This window comes from Lissotriton helveticus, chromosome 5_1 (genome assembly GCF_964261635.1).
Source record: "Lissotriton helveticus chromosome 5_1, aLisHel1.1, whole genome shotgun sequence".
NCBI classification, from domain to species: domain Eukaryota; kingdom Metazoa; phylum Chordata; class Amphibia; order Caudata; family Salamandridae; genus Lissotriton; species Lissotriton helveticus.
The window spans coordinates 664239953-664260690 of NC_136065.1; the positions used below are offsets into that span (position 1 = coordinate 664239953).

Consider the following 20738-nt stretch of genomic DNA (forward strand, 5'->3'; position numbering starts at 1 on the left):
GTCTCTTGTCCACTCCTCACACGTGGGGTGATCCTCGCTGCTACTGCCGCCGGGTGGGCTCCGGTGGGCACGCTCAAGCCTCCAGGCACGGGGCGAGCTCCGCTCTGTTCGCCGCCGAGGTGGGCACTCGGTGGGCGCTTCCACTTGCGCTTCTGCCGCCGAGGTGGGCACTCGGTAGGCGCTTTCAGCTCCACGCTCCAGCCCCACACGCAGGGCGAGCTTCAGGCTAGTTGCCGCCGGGGTAAGCTCCCGGTGGGCACTTCTGTTCTTGTGCTCCAGCCCCCGCACACGGGCGAGCTCCGACCCTCCTACGCGCGACGGCGCTCCCACGCTCATTTACCGCTCCACGCGGTCATGGAGGTTCAGGGTCGGCTTTTCACTCACGCTGCCGGGGACGGGGTCACAGTGTCGGGCAGCGTCACAGGATCAGCACATGTGTGCTCCATCCCATCCTCGTCGCCAGTTTTCGTGTCCCACGACAATGATACACGGACACAGGCTTGGGTATACTCAGCTCTTTATTAACACGTCTCTCCCTTTCCCCGTCCCTACTCTTAACTGCCCTGGTTCCTGTCTCTGGCTCCTCCCGTTCCTGCTCCTCCCTCTTAACTCCACCCCAACCACTAGACCACATCATACAATCCGACACCAACTTTACGTATGTTGCTGTTATGGCATGTTAAAAATCCTCGCTTTCGCCTCATTGATATTTGAGGATTATTAGTCTTCAAATGGCATTTCTTGTATTCAAATAGGCAAAGATCAGTTTTGAAATTTCAGCTTTTTTAATATCATTTTTGGTGTGTCACTGAGGCTATTCAAAAGTATTGTTTTTTATAGTCACATGTACCTGTGCTTTTGTCAGACTCTCAGGAAAATGTAATGTCCTTCAATTGGTTTTATTTATTTTGTGTTTTATAGAGCGCAAACTTTACAGGATTAACAAGTTGTATACAAAAGACTTAGGATGGGGGTGCAAACCTTTGGGATAAAAACAGGTAAATACATTTTACAAGAAACAAGAGGTCCCAGATCCCAGGGTGTGATGCCCAGAGGTGCCAGGCGGATAGCATCCGGATAATCCAAGGTGTGGCAGTAATCGGAAGTAGAACAAAGTCGCCGAAGTGATTGTAATGCAAGAGTTAGGAGAGGAATGTGCCCATTAGGAAGGTTTTGGCCTCCTTTTTAAAGTGTGTCAGAGACGGAATTCTTCTAATGGCAGGCGGGAGTGAGTTCCGTATTCTTGGTGTGGCCCCAGAGAAGGCACAATTGTACGTTTTGTTTTTTCGCAAGCGTTTTGGCTGGAGCAAGAGGTCTCTGGCGGACTGGGGGTTTCTGGCTCCTCCGGATACCACAAGTTTCTGGGCGAGAAATGCAGGGGAATTAGAGCATAGAGCCTTGTGAGTGATACAAACCAGTTTCAGTTGGGTTCTGGCCTCGAGAGGAAGCCAGTTTAGAGCTTTCAGGTGTAGTGAGATGTGGTTGAATTTCTTTGAATCTGTTAGGAGTCTGGCGGCAGCATTGAGGCAAGCTTTTAATGGTGCCAGTGTGAACTTGGGTAGACCCGAGAGGGTAGAACATCCATATTCCAGTCTAGAGATGACTAGTGCCTGGATTGCCATTTTTAGGTCGGGAGTGTCAAGGAAAGGTGTCAGATTTCTTAGGTAGCTCAGGTGAAATCTGGCTGTTCTGGCCATCGAGGTAATGTGGCCATGCATATTCAAGCTGCAGTCTAGGGTTATTCCAAGGGATTCGGCAGAGTCCACTATGGTCGGTGGGCAGTTTAAAGCGGTGATCGCCTTAATCCATTCCTGAATGTCAGGGTTGGTTTTCGGTGGGGATATTAGAAGAAATTCTGGTTTTTTTGTGTTAAGTTTGAGCTGGTTAGAGGTGAGCCATTGGACAGTCAACCTCAAGGCCTCATTCAGGAAAAGAATCTCCTCAGGAGAAGAGATTTAATATTGGATAATGTATCTCTTCTCTTTTGGTGATTGTTGTGATTGTCATTGAAAGTTTGTGTCTATTGTTTTTACTGCTTTCTTTAATTAATTGATAGGACATGTGAGATATTCCTATGGCTAAATATCTTCAGAACTCCACTTGCATCTGTTCAAATATTTATGTATCACTCCAGGTTCTCTTTATCTTGACTAGTTCTACGTTGGACATATTGGACATTTTTTAGATGTCGGTTGTGCACGTATGGGTTCAGAATCCTGTTTGTGAGAGTAGCATTGTTTGTAACTTGTCCTCTTGTGTGTATATCACAATATCTAGGAACTATATTTGTTAGTTGCTAATCTGGGTGGCCTGAGTTACGTGATAGTTGTTGTTGTTATTCATCTTCCTAATATAATCATTCAATATATTTTCTGGACCGTGCCTGACAGGCAGGCTCTTGGTGATATATCTGCCCCAGTAAGCAAAATGATCTGTATACGCTATGAAAAGTTTACGAATCTTCATCTCTGATCCAATTACTTTTCATTTGACACTTGAACAGGTTGGTGTGAGGATGCTAATTTGGTCCTCATCATGCTACTCTGGTTTTGTAGATAGATTACACAAATATACGCAAAAATATTGTGCCAAACAGAATTAGAGCATGTCTAATTTAGAGATGTTTATTATTTAATAGAGGGTTTGTCTTGTTTTCAAAAGCTGTTTGGCTTATATGAATGATGACATTATCAAAGTTGGTGATGCAGTTATAAAAGTGAATTTCATGCAAATGTATTTGACAAAGTGGATTTCTCAACCCAGAGTTACCCTGGAAATGTGTCCGTTTAACAAGTAAGGTCATTTGCATAGATTTTCTTATCTGAGCTCTTCTTTCCACTCTTTTAAAGTCATAGAACAATCTTTAGCATTTGACTAAAGAGACTTTTATGATGTGATACAGTATATTTTTTATTGTAACTCGTACCCAAATATGTTTTCACCAAAATTAGAAAATAGGATTGTTATTTAACTCCAATATTATCAAGATCTTTGGTCTTTGGAGAAAATGCTGATCAAAGATATTCATTTTCTACAGCTATCATTAATACAAATGCAGCCGTAGGAATACATACTGCGTTTAGACACACACATAGGGGCCCATTAGGATGTCGGGCGGATTGCCCCCGCCAGGCTGGAGGTGGCTACCGCCAGCCTAGCGGGGGCAATCCGCCCGACATCCGCATTTGAATTCCCCCCGCCATATTAGTATGGCGGGGGGGACCTCAGCGGATGGAAAGACCGTCCGCCGCTTTTCCGCCCCGGTCGCCTTGCGGCCGGGGCGGAAAAGGATTAATATGGTGGCGGTGTCTATTAGACACCGCCAGCCATATTACAATGGGCTTGGGGAGATCCCTTTCCGTGGCGGCGATGCTGCCACGGAAAGGCATGCGGTCTGGAGAAGTGGGGGGTGCACACGGGGGGTACCTGTGGTACCCTCCTGCATTTGCATAAACAAAACGGCTGCCACCGCACGGTGCCTGCCGCTTTGTTTATGCAAATGTAAAAGTGCATTTTAAGCATTGTGGCGGGCGGTGCTGAGAGCACCGCCCGCCACAATGCTAAAAATACAGGATGCGCCCGCCACAGTGGCGGACGCATCCTAATACCCCCCGTGGGACCCCCGCCCTTATGGCCGGCAGTCGCTATTACCGATGGGATGGCGGGCGGACTATGTCCGCCCGCCATCCTAATGGACCCCTAAGTGTTGGTTGTTAGTGAGTGTTTATAAAGTATGGTGATGTAAATTTCCGACCCAAATTACACTGAGTGGGCGTATACAGGGAGCGAAGCACACCCCACGTCCTCCCATGGTATTTGTGGGAATTCTCCTTAGAAGAATATTTCAAAAAATGTGACCAAACTCAAACAGAGCAATGTATTGCACCAATTTCACATTAATTCGATAAAAACACGTTCTCAACAAGCACCCATGGAAAATTCAAATACTTTTTTGGTTTGCCAAGCAAGTCTGATGATCTCCAGGGCTGGTCAAGCAACACCCACCTCAAGAAAATTTTTAGAACATGGTATCAAAATGGTGTATTTTTCTACAAATTTTCTCAAAAATGTCTAAAATACACAGGTGACGCGGGCAACTCAGAAAATGCATTTTCACATTTTCCATAGCATCTACCTTCACTTCTGCCGTGTTCTGCCAGCCAAGGTACATGCCAATGACTACACCACACACGGAGCTTATTATTACATGTCTTTATTCGTCTGTGCATAACTGCAAACTCAACATTCTTAACCAGTCTTCATTGCATTCCGCTCTAACACTTAGGTCATAGTTCTAAGGAGACTATCAGGAGCCAAAAGGTTTCCAGCATTTCTAACTCACCAGACACTACTACTTCAACATTTCACTTCCTTTCATTTTGCCATACTGCCCCTCCGAAGTATGTTCTCAATCATAAGTAATGACTGACAATCTTGGTGTAAGTGACAGGATGAAAGTAGGTTAACGTACAGCAGTGTTATCACGCATGTCACAGAGACCTTACCAGTTCAACAAGCCGATTGGTTAGCCAAATTCTATAGGGTAAGTTCTCTTACAGCTAGAGATTAACACTCATATATTAGCTTCACATATTCATATAGAAATATAATTTTTCTGTTTCCAAATATAACCAGGCATATTATGAAAATATGCAAATTTCGCAACAAAATAATAGCTTTCCATTTTGGGACAATAAACTCAATTTCCCTTGTCTTAGATGGGAGTCTGTATTCCAAACCTGGCAACAACAACTTCTGTGTCAAAGCTTGACCACTGAGTTATTGGGATAAAGGTGTAATCATGCAACTCTGACTCAAAACAAGAAACATGGCAAATCCTTGGGTAAAAGGTTTTAGCATGCAGTGGAGTGGTGTGGCTCACTGGTTAGAGGCGGCAGACCCGGAAGCAAAGAACGGCCCGGGACCAGGGTTCAATCCCCGATGTGGCAGGGTCGTGGACCAGGGTCAACGGACTCGATAATTCTCGCCTCGGTGCCTACTCTAACCAGGAATCACACTCAGCAACTCTGGGTATTAAGCTTGCCTCATCTCTACAACGGCCCCCCAAAGATCACCTTGGAGATCCCAGAAGGGACCATCTCACAGGGAAAGCCAGGACGGGTTCCCCAGCGGTCTTCAGCGCCAGGACGCTTACGGGCAGCAGTGCGCTTTACAAATCCAGCACATTTACATTTATTCTAATAGAAGGATTAATTATGAAAATGAACAGAGAGTATGCATCAGGGATATAGAAACCTCTGTAATAAATCAACTAATGCACCAAATGCTTCCCTTTCTTGTATTGCTCTGCATTGGGTTGCTTTGCAATGATGCAGGATGACTCATTTTTTTTTTTGGCAGAGTTTTTTTATATAGCGCGAACTAGACCCGAACCGAATCAGGTATCAGAGCGCTTTACATAGCACCAGTTACGTTACATGAAGACATACATTCATTTTTTTAGGCACGGGGAGATTAAGTGATTTGCCCAGAATCACAGGAGGTTTTGGCGTTGTTACCGAGACTCGAACCCAGATCCCCAGGTCTGAGGTCGAGCGCAAAGAAGAGCAGCTGATTTCCCTTTAAATGTAAGTTATACAGATCTATGTATGCACAAAGATGGTAATTTCAGAACTTTGAGAACGTTCTAGCCCCTCGCTATACTTTTTAACACATCAAGCATATGTGCAGGCGTTATTGCCCTATGCATAAAGCATCCATTCTCTCTCTTTCACGGAGATTAAAGCAGAGGTCTTCAAACTGTGGCGGTGCATCCCACTAGTGGGACTTGGCTGCATTCCCAGGGGAGTAAAGTTGCCTGTGCAAGTACTTGTAAATGAAGATGCACTAGAAGTGCAACCTTGTTTACTTGCCGCTTTTCCAGGCTTTCTTGATTTACAAGCAGCCCTTGAAGTCCATAAAAAAGTATGGGAACCGTGATCCTGAGTGCCATGGAGGCGGGATGAGTGAGTGTGGTGACATGGTCAAGAGGTGGCTAAAAAAGAACAATTCTGTACGTTGTTGTTTTTTTGCATTCAGGTAACTACAAAATTACTCACATATAGCTTAAATGAAAAATAAAACGAATCAGTGGGAAATGTACTCTTTTATGTTATGAAACCACAATTGGTTAATTCCATCATTGCAGATGTCTGTGTGTGTGAGACCAGGGAGGCGCATCATTGAATCTTAATTTTCACAGTGGAGAATAATGACTTGTATATTTATAGTGCTATGAGGTCCCAGCCTATGACACAAAGCACTGTTATCTTATTGAATGTGTATTAGTACGGTGCACAACACACCAGGGTAGGGTATCCTGATACTGTGAATATGTAAGTCACACAATGATGGAGTGTTTGCGATAAAACAATTGCTTTCAAAATAAATATTTTATCAGTAAGTAATCATATTGCACCCAATGGCAACAGTTTTGTAGGTGTCTCCATTACTTCAGGACTCAGATGATAACACCCTTACATTACCTCTAAAAAGAATACATTTTCATCACCATGAAGCTTTAAGTGAGTCCATCAATTAAAGGCTGGTGAGAAGATGTATTTCTTCCTTAGCTCTCTGTAACCCCCAACCCTCAGCCACTCCCACCTTCACTTATAGGCCTCCGAGTAATGGCTCAGGAAAAAGAGTAATGGATCAACTTCCATGGACAGTGTTAAAGATATGGCCCAGAAGGGAGGAAATGTAGGGGCTCATTGTTGTGTTTACAAGTGGACAGAGACAGCTTCTCCTGAGAGTGGTCCCCAAGGAAGGGGGCTATTTATGGGAGTGTAAGTGGCGACCGCACCCCAATTATGGCTGTCTTATGATGAAAAAGTGGAGTGGGGGCTCATTGTCTTTACTAGCATTAATGCCAAGGTCACCTTTTCTGTTTTGGTTTTTTTTTAACACAAAGGGGCACAAAGTATAATTGGTGGTGCAGGGACAGTGGTACCTGGGCTACCGGTATGGGAAGCCAACTAAAATGAAATCATGACTGTTTTACTATTCTTCCGTTCTTGCATTAGGGCCTAGTGCACAATTGAGATGTGTTTATAATTTGGGGCGGAGACTTTAACATCAATGTATGCCACTATTGGGACACTGGTGTCTGTGGTCTGGGCTATAATAAAGAAATTAGCAGCCTTCACCTTAAACATGCTGGACCTGGAGATATTATAAACATGTTTACTGGAGATATGGGATTTGCAAATATTTTTGCAGCACCCCGATCTCCTTCAGTCCAACATTTAATGGACGAGGGCTGTCTTCTACCATAGACTTTATTCTAATTTCGTCCAGACATGCCTCTAGAGTCAAAAATTTCCAAACTCATGACATTTCCCTTAGCGATCATTTCCCTCAGAGTATTGGAGTTAAGGTTGATTGTAGGCTAGTTAAAGGGAAGGTTTCGTCCACTCACCTTGCTAACGATGTTACACTGGTTAGACAAAATGGCTATGCGCTGAGCTGGAAAAAAATTGATCCGGAGTCATTTATGAGAAAGGTGCCCTCTAACTGTAGTGAAGTCATTAAAAATTTTTTAGGAGTTGACCATCCCGCATCGGAAATAGTGGAGGGTTTTTGTGAAATAGTAGATTTCATTGGTAAAACCCTTCACGTATACTCAAATAAGATAACCTTTCAAAATAAAGGATAGTTTGATTCTAGTTGCTCGAAAGCCCACTCCAAACTCAAACTTGCACTGCATAGACAGGTTAAAAATTATGAAGAAATAAAAGAAACCAGAAGGGCTTATAGATGTACCTTAAAAGCAAGGATTTTTTTTTTAAAGGAGGAGGCATGGAATGCCCTGAGATCTGCGTCAGAATTGAAAGATTCTTTAGCGTTTTGGAAAGCGGTCAATGCTCCCTTTTTAGCTGATCCAGGGGGGCAACTATAGAGATAGCGGTTTCTAAGGGCGAATGGGTTGATCATTTTTCTAAATTATACCCTGCACCCTGTCCTGAAACCAGTAGTAATGATTTGGCGGGGTTATTGTAGAATACCAGACTGTAAATTACCATTCACATCTTAAATTAGATCTTAATGAAATTGAGGAGGCAATCGCAATGAGCAAGAGTGGTAAGGTCCCAGGCCCAGATGGCATCCCCGTGGACCTTTTCAAACATAACATTATTTTTTGGGGACCCATTTGAACAAAAGTTATTAATGCCCGTATCTCAACCAGCCTTATTCCCACCTGGAGTGAATCGATTCTGGTTCCGATTTTTTAAAAAGGGGCATAGGCACAGCCCAGTGTGCTATCGGCCTATCTCGCTTTTAGACTCTACGGTCAAAATAATTGGAAGAGTACTCCTTTCTAGATTGCAGGACTGGGCAGATAATTATTCTATTGTTAGTAATATACAATATGGGTTGGGCAAGGGCTTGGGCACGGATCACTGACATAATATCAAATTCAAAAATATAGAATTACCAAAATATCGAAGAAAAAATATAGAATGCAAAAATATCGAATTCCTATCTACAAACAGGTACGTACAAAAATATTGAATCAAAAATATAGTTTAAAAAAATATAGTTAGTCAAAATATCGAATTTTTCTTTAAATGTCTTAAAAGTAATTTGAAATTAATGAAATATTAAATATAACATTTACTATTACCACTCCAGTGAGTGCAACAGTAGGGAAAGCGTTGGGTAGCATAGGGGTAAAAACTACTATTCCCACTCCAGAGAGTGCAACAGTAGGGAAAGCGTTGGATAGCGTAGGGGTAAAAATTACTATTCCCACTCCAGAGAGTGCAACAGTAGGGAAAGCGTTGGATAGCGTAGGGGTAAAAATTACTATTCTCACTCCAGAGAGTGCAACAGTAGGGAAAGCGTTGGATAGCGTAAGGGGAAATATTACTATTCGATATTCAATTACTTCCCTTCAATTTGACATTTTTCACCACTATATTCTCGCCATTTGATATTTTGTCCATTCTATATTTTGACTTTGATATTTTGGTAATTCTATATTTTGAATTCAAAACTTTTCTCTTGTTACCTTGGGCACTATAGATGAGTGCCTAAATTTAGAATTAACTATATCCATAAAAAAGTATGGCTGATTTTGGAGAGGTTGGGCATGGAACTATCCCTGGTCTCATAAATGAGACAATTTTATATTGGGGCGAGGGCCAGGGTCCGATTTGGGATAGGGGGTGAGCACACAGATTCCTTTACTGTCGGAAGAGGAGTAAGGGAGGGCTGTGTCCTGGCACCCTTTCTTTTTACCTTGTATATTAATAACCTAGACCGGGTTATGAGAGATGAGTGCCCGGACCTCCCGGCAGTAGGGAAGCGCTCACTTCCTGTGCTCATGTATGTGGATGACGCGGTGCTTATGGCCCGCACTCCGAAACGCCTCCAGAAGGTATTGTCTAGCTTTGTGAAATTTATGTCCAGCTTGGGCCTTACAGTAAACGCATCTAAAACATTCATTTTAAAATGTGGCCCAGGGAGCAAAAAGTGTTGTACGTTTTTCCTAGAAAAGAATCGTCTAGACTGCGCTAATACCTTTTCCTACTTGGGGGTCATATTTGATCGTACTGGCACGTGGACACAGCTGTTAATTTAAGGAGACTGTTATTCTCAAAGTCACTGGCAGCCCTGGTTAATTTTAGCAAGAAGTTGGGCAGACGCCCTCCCTCAGAACTACTTCAAATTTACAAGGCTAAATGTGTCGCAATAGCGACCTATGGAGTGGGTATTTGGGGACATGTAGATGTGACATCTCTACAAAGGGCCAAAAACAGATTTCTTAGATACCTGCTTGCCGTCCCGGTTAGTGTCTCTACTTTCAATTGCCACTCGGAGTTAGGAATATCTTATATAGCGGATGGCATTGGCATCCAACAAATTCCTCTCTGGCATAATATTTGGACTTCAGAGAAGACTGTTTTAAATCGACAAATGATTATTGATTGCTGTGGGTTAGATAGAGTATCACATATAAGTTGGCTCAGTTATGTCAAGGAATTCTTTTGCAAATTAGGACATCAAGAATATTTTGATAACCCCAATACCTTGACTAAAGTAATTAGGAAAGTGTTTTAACTTAGCTGTTTGCAGTATCTATAAAACATATTAAATACAGAGATATTACAAATCTCTGTTCTTGCCCACCAAAACATCCTGACTACTTTTAAGATGCAGTCGTATTTAACTTTTGTATCCTCTGACTTTGAAAGATTTTTACTAACACGTTTCAGGATGGGCATTGTCCATCGATTGCTTAGTTTTCCAGCAATTAACGATTGGTCTAGGCAGCTGTCTAATTGCCCATGCGACGATTTGTCAGCACAATCCACCATGCAGTTTTTATGCTTCTGTACATTTATACAGTCCTGAGGAAATGATGAATTCTCCCGCTGCTTAGAACACTAGGCCTGCGACAATGCCGTTTTGTATTCATGGTCATGAAATCCCTTAGGGAAGAATTTGTAATTTTATCTGTTTTGTTGATTTTAAAGTCTGTTTTTAAGTGTAGAAAATCTATTCTGATGTAAGATTTTTCACTGTATAACTTATTTAATAATTTTGTGGTTTCTTATCTTTCTGTAACATGCGATGTTATTGTTTTACAAATATGCGTTTATGAATATTATTATAATCTAATAAAGCTTAACTGGCTGATTTGCTGTGTTGCTTTCAGCCTCGCAGCAATGGGAACCCGGTGTGTAACAAAGGGCAAAGAAGACTGCCTACTTCGCAAGGCAGTAGCTTTCATTGATGAAGCAGGTGGCGCTGGTTCTCAGGGATCTGAGGGGCTTACTGCATCTAGAAATCATGAACACCTCACTTTAAAAAAGCAACTTGGGGGTAATTTTCCTTACTAGCATTAGGCCTGCGGCAACAAAGAAAAGGGGAACAATATGTGGGAGCTCATTGTTTTTTTCTTGAAAAGGACAGAGAGCCTGTTTCATGATTGAAATGATGGTCAGGTAACCATTGGGGCCTAGAAATATAGTGTTTTTTCCTGGGGCTCAGCAGTGCGAGGTGCTCTCAATACCCCAATTATGGGGGGCAGTAGTTATGGGTCACTTAATGGATTTGCTTGAGCCATTTGCTGTTTTATAAGTCTCCCATTTAGTCTGAATTATGAGCTACAGAAAGGGTACCCTTGAAATGATCTCATAAACCTTGCACTCACCCCTATCACTCTCATTCACCCTTAATCCTTGCCATAAGGTTTCGAGGGGCCGACTTTAAAGCACTGTGCTTAGGGGTTCTCAGAGCAAACATTTTTGAAAACCTCCTGGTTAGACGGACTAGTTACCAAGCCTGTTTCTAGCCAGAAAGATGTGATCAGCGCATGGACATAGATCTTTGTCCTCATTGTACCTGAAGCATCACCACTAAGTGAGTATGTGAAAGCTATGTTGATTAAACTATGGTCCTCTTCCAGTTTCTGCTGCTCCAATGGTACATTTTATCTATGTTATAAAATATCATGGTGCCAAGCAGCTCGATATGCTTCAGTCTTACTTTGTTGAGGAATCTTGTAACAGTCTTCCAATAATATTGTTAATCTATAAGACCCTTGCTTGAAAGTTACACAGAAATCTGTTCTGGGAAACGAACTATGCTGTGCTACTCCTAGGCACAATCCTTACTACTCCTATATGCTATCCCTCCTTCCAGGTGCTAAGTGTTCACAAATTCCAGTTCATTACACTCCTAAACAAAAGCATATTATTTTCATTAAAAGACACCATATTTCTTCTGTGAAGCAACATTACCCATTTTAATGTGTATTTGGTGCCCACACATCAGCTTGCCATTTTCCTCTGGCAATCGCATGTACTGCTTCACATAAGGATAGATTCTGCCTTGCATGTATATGAATCATCTTCTCATGTAATGAATGCCCACAGTATGACTAGCATTATCACAATTATTCCATGGCCATCTTCCACCGGGGACTGTGGGTTCCCAGAATATGCCTGGAATTACCACCATGACACCAGGCCCATCATTGTCAAAGGTATGGGCACCACCATGTCATGGATGTCCACAATATGGCCAGCATTGCCATAATTATTCCAGGGCCAGCTTTATCTCAGGGTCAGGCACAATCAAGCCGTAGCTGCTCACCATTTGTGAAGAGTTCAGTAGGGGTCGGCAGTAGGTGTTTCTGTAGGGCGGTGACGTGGGCAGGGGGAGGGGCAGGGTGGGGGTAGTAATCTATGCATTACGGAGTTTTACAGGTAAGTGAACATTTAAATAAATAAAACGAATTTCGTTGCGCGCACTGCATCTTTGTGATGCAGTGTGCGCAACAAAATTTGTTTTATTTATTTAAATGTTTACTTACCTGTAAAACTCCGTAATCGATACATTACTACCCCCCACCCTGCCCCTCCCCTGTCCATGTCACCGCCCTACAGAAACACCTACTGCCGACCGCTACGGGAAGAGTTACTGGCATTATGCCAATAAGTCTATAATGACATGGTGTATGGCTGTGGTTGAGATGGAGATGAAAAAAGCACATCATACATTGAATAAAAGCTAACATATAGATCAAACAAATGCCTCTTACCTTGGGTCCAGTCATCAGAAAATTGTTTACTGACCTAGAAGAGACAGAACAAAGAATTAGCAGAGTCTTCCTCATTCCAATATTGCTATTCAGAAAATTCCACACTTTTGTCTTTACAAATTCCACACCAGGCAAAGTTGTAGTGTGGAAAAGAGGAGATGAGTGCTCTATCTCTAGCGTCCCTCCATCTATCTATCTATCTATCTATCTATCTATCTATCTATCTATCTATCTATCTATCTATCTATCTATCTATCTATCTATCTATCTATCTATCTATCTATCTATCTATCTATCTATCTATCTATCTATCTATCTATCTATCTATCTATCTATCTATCTATCTGTCTGTCTGTCTGTCTGTCTGTCTGTCTGTCTGTCTGTCTGTCTATCTATAAATATATGAAGATATATATATACATATATATATACACACACACATACACCCATACCCACACATACACCCCCACACCCTCTCACACACATATATTATTGAGAGAGAATGCTTATTATTAGGATAAACTATCAAATTCAAAATTGCTAATGGCACTTTTATAATCAAATGTGAATGAAGCTGTAGAAAAATAATAGGTTATATTTAAATTCACATTTTGCTAAAGGCTGTCAGGCAAAAGTAGTCATGGTATCAACTTAAATGGTTTGCAGAGGGAAAAAAGTTATGCCTTGTTATTGCTGCACACCCTACATGGTGTAGCATGCTACCCATGTAGGCAAGCGCTTTAGCACCACACATAGGGGAAGTAACCCCATATAAATGCTGCAATACATTACACTAAATGACCCATTTTCTTTTTCCATTAACCCAAATCTATGTTGGTTATTTTGCAATACAGTTATGTTATGTACGACATGATCTGAATACACGTGTTTCTGATATAGGGCTATATGTAGGTAGGTATTTTGCAATCGCAAACCCCGAAATTCGCAGAATCATGGGTGTTTGCGATCGCAAAATTGTGTGATGCGATGTAGGTAAGTAATGTGCCATGCAAAATTGCTAATCGCAAATTTTGCGATTAGCAATTTTGCATGTAATGGATTCTGCGAATAAAATTGCCAATTCGCAAGCTGCATCCCAATAATTGCGAATTTCGCAAACACCGTGACGCAAAAATGCGAATTCGCAATTTGCTATGTAGGTAAAAATTGCAAATAGCGATTTTACGAAATTCGCATTTTTGCACTTCTTTAATACCACCAACTCAGACCAGGTGGTGATCAGGTGCAACCTATTTAAACTGTCCCAAAATGCAACAATCGCTTCTCACAATGGCTGGGCTTTATGTAATAGCCAGGAGGCTGCGTATCTGACAGGCTGAAGAGAGAAGGAGACGCCAGGAGAGGATCTCCAGGACACACATCACCATCTTCCAACGCACTAAGGTGGACATCCATGTGCACTACAGGCTGCATCCAGAAAGTATCCTGGAGCTGATAGAGGAGCTGACACCCATGCTAGAGCTCCCCACATACAGGGCCCACACCATTCCCACACACATACAGCTGTTGTGCTCACTGCACCTCCTAGCGTCATGGAGTTTTCAGGGGGTAATAGCCACAGCAGGAGGGGTCTCACAGAGTGCACTTTCACGCTTTTTCCACGCTTTCCTCAATGCTATGATGCAGAAGATGCATCACCACATCAAATCTACAGACACACAGCATGAACTGGACCAAACAAAACAAGATTTTTACCAAATTGCTCAATTCCCCCACGTGATTGGCTGCGTAGACGGACCACATGTCGCACTGTCCCCCCCATCACACAATGAGTATTTTTTTAGAAACAGAAAGTCATACCATTCTTTAAACATCCAGGTACTCTGCAATGCCAAACATGTGATCACAGATATAGTAGCAAAATTCCCTGGAAGCACTCATGATTCCTTAATTTTTCGACACTGTGGTTTACATCGCAGACTCACAAATAGCGAGTTTGGAGAGGGATACCTGCTAGGTAATTGTTTGGCACACACAAACAGTAGTATGCAATGTCTGAATTTGCAGTATCTTACTAAACAACAACATACTTTATCCCTGCAGGAGACAGTGCCTATGCCGTGCGGGACTACATCCTCACACCCTACCTCAATCCATCCACAGCTTCTGAGCGGAGGTACAAACACTGCCCACAGAGTCACAAGAGTCACCATTGAGAGAACCTTTGGAATCCTCAAAAGCCGTTTCCGGTGCCTCCATAAGAGTGGAGGTACCCTAAAGTACAGCCCGGAGATATGTTGCAAGATTGTGGTGGCCTGCACAATGCTACACAACATCGCTACCAAGAAGGGCACCCCAGTGGATCTGACAGACCCAGACATATCAGATGAGGAGGATCCAGCTCCCCAACGCAGACGTGCAGGTGGAGCCGGGGCAGCTGCCGGGCGCCTGAGACGTGATGACATCACACAGAACTACTAGGTGAGAATAAATAACACAATTACCAATGTTGATGAAAAGAAAATAGGTTTATTCCCTTAACTGCAGGATGCGAAAAGTTACACAGTGTAACTGTAACTTTGTTGGTAGCACATGTTATTGTTCTCACAGTGCCATCATGATAGTGAGTTTGGTAGTCCTCATGGCATGTGTTGCCTCACAACATGCCATTGATGCATGCCGCCCCTTCACCTCCGGCGTGCACGCCCTGATGCCCCTCCTTCAGCCTGTGCACTTGCCTCGCTGTTGTCATCCACAGCTCTGCCCTGACGCCCACTCCTACGCCTTTCAGCAGGTATTGGTGGAGTCGGTGTGCTCCTGCTGGATTGCCCATCTGTGTCCAGGCTCCCTGGTGTTCCAATTCCCCCAGTGACAACAGCCCGCAGTTGGTCTAGTGCATGTGTCACCTGCACCAGGCCCAAGCAACGACCTGGCAGCAGTGTGCCATCTCATGTTGCATGCTTATTGTTCGCCGTGCTAGCATGGATATTGCTGTGGATTGCCGGCTGACAGCCTTTGTGAACTGGTCCAGGCGGGTGTGTAGCCGATGTAGTTCCCTGCGCCTGGCCTGCCTATCCCTTCTGTTTTCCCTCAGATTTGCCTCCGAAGCTTGTGTGATTGCTGTCACCCCAAGTCTCAGCTCCGACATGTGGCGGTTGTGTTGTGCTAGCTGGCGCTGGATTGACATTATCCCTTTACTTTGCAGGTGCTGCACACGCAACATGTTACCCTCCAGCCCTGCAAAGACCAAGTCTGTACCCGAGGAGGCATTGCTGGTGCTGACCCGTGCCCTCTATCTTGCACCACTGCCAGTTGTATTTGTTGCGCAGGATTGTGTTGTGGCCTGCCTTGGATTTTGTGTTTCTGCAGCCTGTGTGCCCTCTTCAATATCCGTAGACTCGGATGCCATTGGTATTAGTGCAGGAACAATTCTGCACCCTTTGGTTTGCACTGATGGTGTGTCCCGTGTGGCACCCTGCCTCTCCTGCCCTGCCCCGTCCTCATCTGTTGCTGTCTCCCCCACTGTAGCCACTGTGTCCTGTGTTGTAGATCCAGCTGCAAAAAAATAGCACACGTGAGTTGTAAGTCATTTTTTTTCATGGCAATAAACCACTTGATACTACAAATGACATGACTACATGTCTATTTTGCACATTGATAGTATGACTGTTCCCTATGTACCCTTTCTATGTGTCACAGGACCAAGTTTCAGTGCATGGGACTACATTTCCCATAATGCAATACTGGGTGACCCTCAAAACATGGACCGGATTCCTATTCATGCATGGGTATTTTGGGGTATAAGTGGGATGGGTATGTTTTGGGGATATTGGCATGCATCTTACCTTCTCTGGTGTCTCTGTTGTTGGAGCTATCAAGATCAGCCACGCCCATCACTGCCTCAGGAATGAGTGTGCCCTCCACCAACTCCTCCAGGGGCGTCGGATCTGGTGCAGTGGAGGTCCCACCTCCAGTTGCCTTTGCCTCTGCCAATCTGGTGGCCACCTTCTCCGTAGATCTCTGTCTCATGTCGTACCACCTCTTCCTTAAGTCCTCGGTGGTACGGTGGGTTACTCCTATGGCATTTACCTTCTCTTGGATATCAGTCCATATTTTTCTCTTCCTGGCCTCAGGAACACGGAGTGAGGCTTTCCCAAACAGGGGCTCATGTTGCCTCACTACCTCCTCAGTCAATAACTCAAGCTCCCTCTCTGAGAACTTTTGCTTTCTTTTCCTGCTGTGTTCCTCAGCCTGCTTCTCCCAACCCTGGGATTCCATTTCAGCTACATTTGCTTGCAGAGACAAAACCACACTCCCTCCTTACTGTCTCTCAGGCAGCAACTGACTCAGGAACAGGTGCAGGCAATCAGGTGCAGCATGGGCAGTCACACTTCGTGGTTGTGATGTCATCATTCTGCACCTGATTTGCTTTTTCCCGTTTTTGCGATTCCTTATTAGCGAATTCGCTAATAAGGAATCGCTATTTGAGTAATCGCACAATGATTCTGCGATTTTTTGGTAATCGCTATTTTATAGCGATTTTTTATCTACATCCCGTTTTGCGATTCCAAAAATGCGATTCGCAAAAAATCTCATTTTCAGAATCGCAAAAATAGATTTACCTACATATGCCCCATAATCATCTAAACAAACCGAATGCTGCTTTTGGATCCAATGTCTGACTTAACATAACGATTAGGCCAATGCCACCGTTGTGTAATTCCGTCCAAATTTTCTCGCACATCATGAGAAAGATAGACAATCTGTTTCACAGTTTTCCATCTTGTGGAAGAGACTATGAAAGAGCATGCTATTCCAATAATGTGGAGGGAGAAGCATAATATTTCAAAGACCAGGGATGTGATGGCCATCTTGCTTGTTAGCAACATGGACCTCATTGACCCCCACCAGCAGCTCAAAGAACGGATGTTATCACTTTAAAGACAGGTATCCCCTCTGGTAAAATAAGTCTCCCTGTGATGGATATGTACAGAAATCTCTTTAGGACAAGATATCCGCGTTTGGGATATTGATCCTGTATAATGTTTGCCATTGTCAATGTGACCCTATCATTGCTAATATTTTAGTTTAGCTGCAACTACGTGAGTATGTAATAAAGATTTGTAGAAAATTCACCTGTTGCTTTTGCCATCTCATGGGGGCTGGCAAAGGAAGGAGCCTCCTACAATTTATTGTTAGGGTCTCTGGCAGGTCTGACCTGATTATACGTCTATATATGGATTTTCTTCTGGTATAAACAGGGAGGAGTCGTGGCACACTTGTTGATTCTTACACTCCACAGGTACCCACAGTGGACATATCAGGTGTGATCAGAATATTTGTGTGAATCAGGTAGGCTCTTATCGTGCCTTTAGAGTCCTGTGCATTATGGTCACTTCAAACTGCTTGTTGTTAATGTGTTTGTTCTGTTTGTTGCACCCTGAAAACTGATTTCTTTCAGCTTGCACAGTTAGACATTTCATTGGTCATTTCATCCATTCCACGCTGTGCAGAAAGGGACATTGAATCTAGTTAGTTAAGTATTCGAGATGAAATGTATTTAAACTGAGAGGTGTTGGAAGACTATTTTGAGGGTCATCCGTTCCTTCACTTGCCCTCTTCCCTTAGGAACCTAGGAGACTTTAAGAGCTGATATACTGAAGGTGCTTCTCTCTGTATATCTGTAAGTGAACAAAGGGAAGTACAGTCCATACCTTTACAATAAGGTAGCTTCGCGTGCAATGTCACAGAGTAGTGATGGCGCACCACAATTCACAAGAGCATATTTTGCACTTCTAAGCACCTGCACACAACACACATTCAAGATATCAATATATCATAGACAGCCCTTACCACATGCAACTAACACACCTTTACATGACCTACATTCAGTCTTTCAACGGGCATCCAAAAAGCACTCAATAGCCAACCATAACACCATGAACTGTTTGTCCATTCTCACCTCAAAAGGGTTATACTGAAACACTAAATGCAGGGCAGAATCCCTCACCATCACTTGGAAAAACACTACATTAAGACCATGTAGATGATAAACCACGGCCACCTGATGGCACAGTCATAAACATCCAACCTAGAAGCACATAGATAAAAATTAGCAGACACATCACACACCCTCATGTATACAACATTGTGTCATAAAACACCTACATGATTTGAAAGGCGCGTCCAAAATGCACTATAATCAGGCTGAACATAGGAAAATTGATCTCTTCAATTTACCCCTTTGGCACACATATCCATACACACAAAACACTACACAGATTTTGGTACATCAAAGGATGAGAGCGCTGGGACTATTCACACCTACACTAACACTGGCATGGCAACATGGGCATGTGGGGGCTGCTGACCTGCCATGCCTTCCCATGCTTGCCCCCCCACAAGTATATACTGAGTGGCATGTGTAAGAAACAGAGGACTAGCTAGGCTTAAAAGGCCCAATTAAGATATCATTCTAAGTCCCTCTGCAGGACTGGTGCCCTTCAAAACAATGCAACTCAAGCAATATAGACAGGCTAGTGTGCACTGCCACTTCTGCAGTGTCCTGGTAATACCAGGCCAGGGTGGGGTATGCCAAGAATATATTTATTAATTAGACAATGTTGGGAGTAGGCATATGGCGGTAGGCCCTCCCTTCTATGTGCAGAATGGCCATGCCATGCAGCAACTTACTTGCCTCCTTGTTGTAGGCAGGCCAATGACATGGGGGTGTGCTTTCATTAATAATTGCATCTCTTCAACCTGGAATACACTAGGGAGGCGAGTGTGAAAGCTCAAGCGAGCTCTATTTATCTTTTCAGAGTAGGCTCTTGAGTGGCCTTCTGTACTACTATAGTTCATGGCTGAACACTAGCTAGAGCGATATATGGGCCACAGATAGGCCTTGTTGTATGACTGTTGGGGTTGGAATGTCCCTAGCTTGACATACAGGCATATACCACTGCTCCGAGTCATCCAGATGAATGTGAAACATATATGCTGATTTTTGTTGACCCATCCAGCATGCTAATCTAGTGTGTGTTACTGTTAATGCAAGATCCAGATTATGTTCTGTGACCTGGAGTTGGAACAAACATGCCCTCATAAGTAACAGGTACCTACTGTTCATGCCTTGGGTTGTTGACATTTAGCAGTGGTGGCAGCATACCAATGTTCATGGACTAATAGTATTGAGTGTAGTGTCTTGTAGATATGACTAGCAGGACCCTTTTGGTTCCTAATAGACTTCATAGGAGACTGACATAATTGTTTAGGTGTGGTTAATAAAGTTCATGATGCAGTGTGTACAGATAACGGTTGCACTCTGAAGAATAGAGACGTGCACTAGTGAGCTCCATGTGGTGTGGTCATCTGCATGCTTCTGGGGTGGGGAGGAAACTTCAACTTGCGGTGAGATAGGGGATCTGTATTCCAAAGAAATGAGAGAACTCTCCCTCAGAGTTAGCAGAGGTCCAGCAGACGTCTTGTGCGTGCCACGTGTGCCTCAGTCAAAGTGAAACAGTTGACAGTTTGTGTATGTGGAGTCAAAGCACCACTCTAGCCAGTGCAAGGCTTTGGAAGAAGATGAAGGCAATATGGAACGTTCAGTCACAATTGGTCCGGAACCTACTGGTAAGGGCGAAAGAAGAGGTACAGCGGTGCACCATAACACAGAGCCAGCCTACATAAGATAGCGCTCAAGGCAGCATCAATCAGGTACAGAGAAGCATAGAAGACCACGACAGCCAGGTGCAGAAAAGTGCACCAAGGAAAGCAACGGCATCTCGGTGGAAAGAACACAATTGCACTCACTGACAAGAACTAAGAATGAGGCATCTGACATCGAGTCGAGTTCTGGCCAGGGACCGGTGTGTTCAAAGTGGCAAGTAGCATCCACAATGATCCAAGTGGATGCAAAGGTCCTCAAGATTTGAAAGGTTTCAATGGCTGCAGAGATGAGTTCCAAATATGGTGCCGCCGCCTTTTTGAATCCGCCGCTTCCATTCAATGCCTCCAAAAAAGAGAATATTGGTGCCAGCTGGACCACCTGGATTAAAACATTCTATTATTTCATTGATACACTAGAAGAAGCAGATGACAAAGAGATCATCAAATACTTAAAGAATCTTGCAGATGACGGAGTAAAGGGAGCGATAAAAAAAATCCCCCAAGCTGATGAAATATCTTACCATCAGATTAAGGCGGCATTAGGAATCAAGTTAAA

General features: G+C 43.5%; 1 protein-coding gene across 1 annotated transcript in view; it reads right to left on the reverse strand.

Annotated features, from left to right (window-relative positions):
• WNT8B (Wnt family member 8B) overlaps positions 1-20738 on the reverse strand; it is a 422033-nt gene that overhangs the window by 310618 nt on the left and 90677 nt on the right. The window contains exon 2 of the mRNA XM_078643063.1: positions 12554-12587. Within this exon, the coding sequence (XP_078499189.1) occupies positions 12554-12568 (15 nt within the window). The 5' untranslated portion in view covers positions 12569-12587. The remainder of the gene's footprint in view (positions 1-12553; positions 12588-20738) is intronic.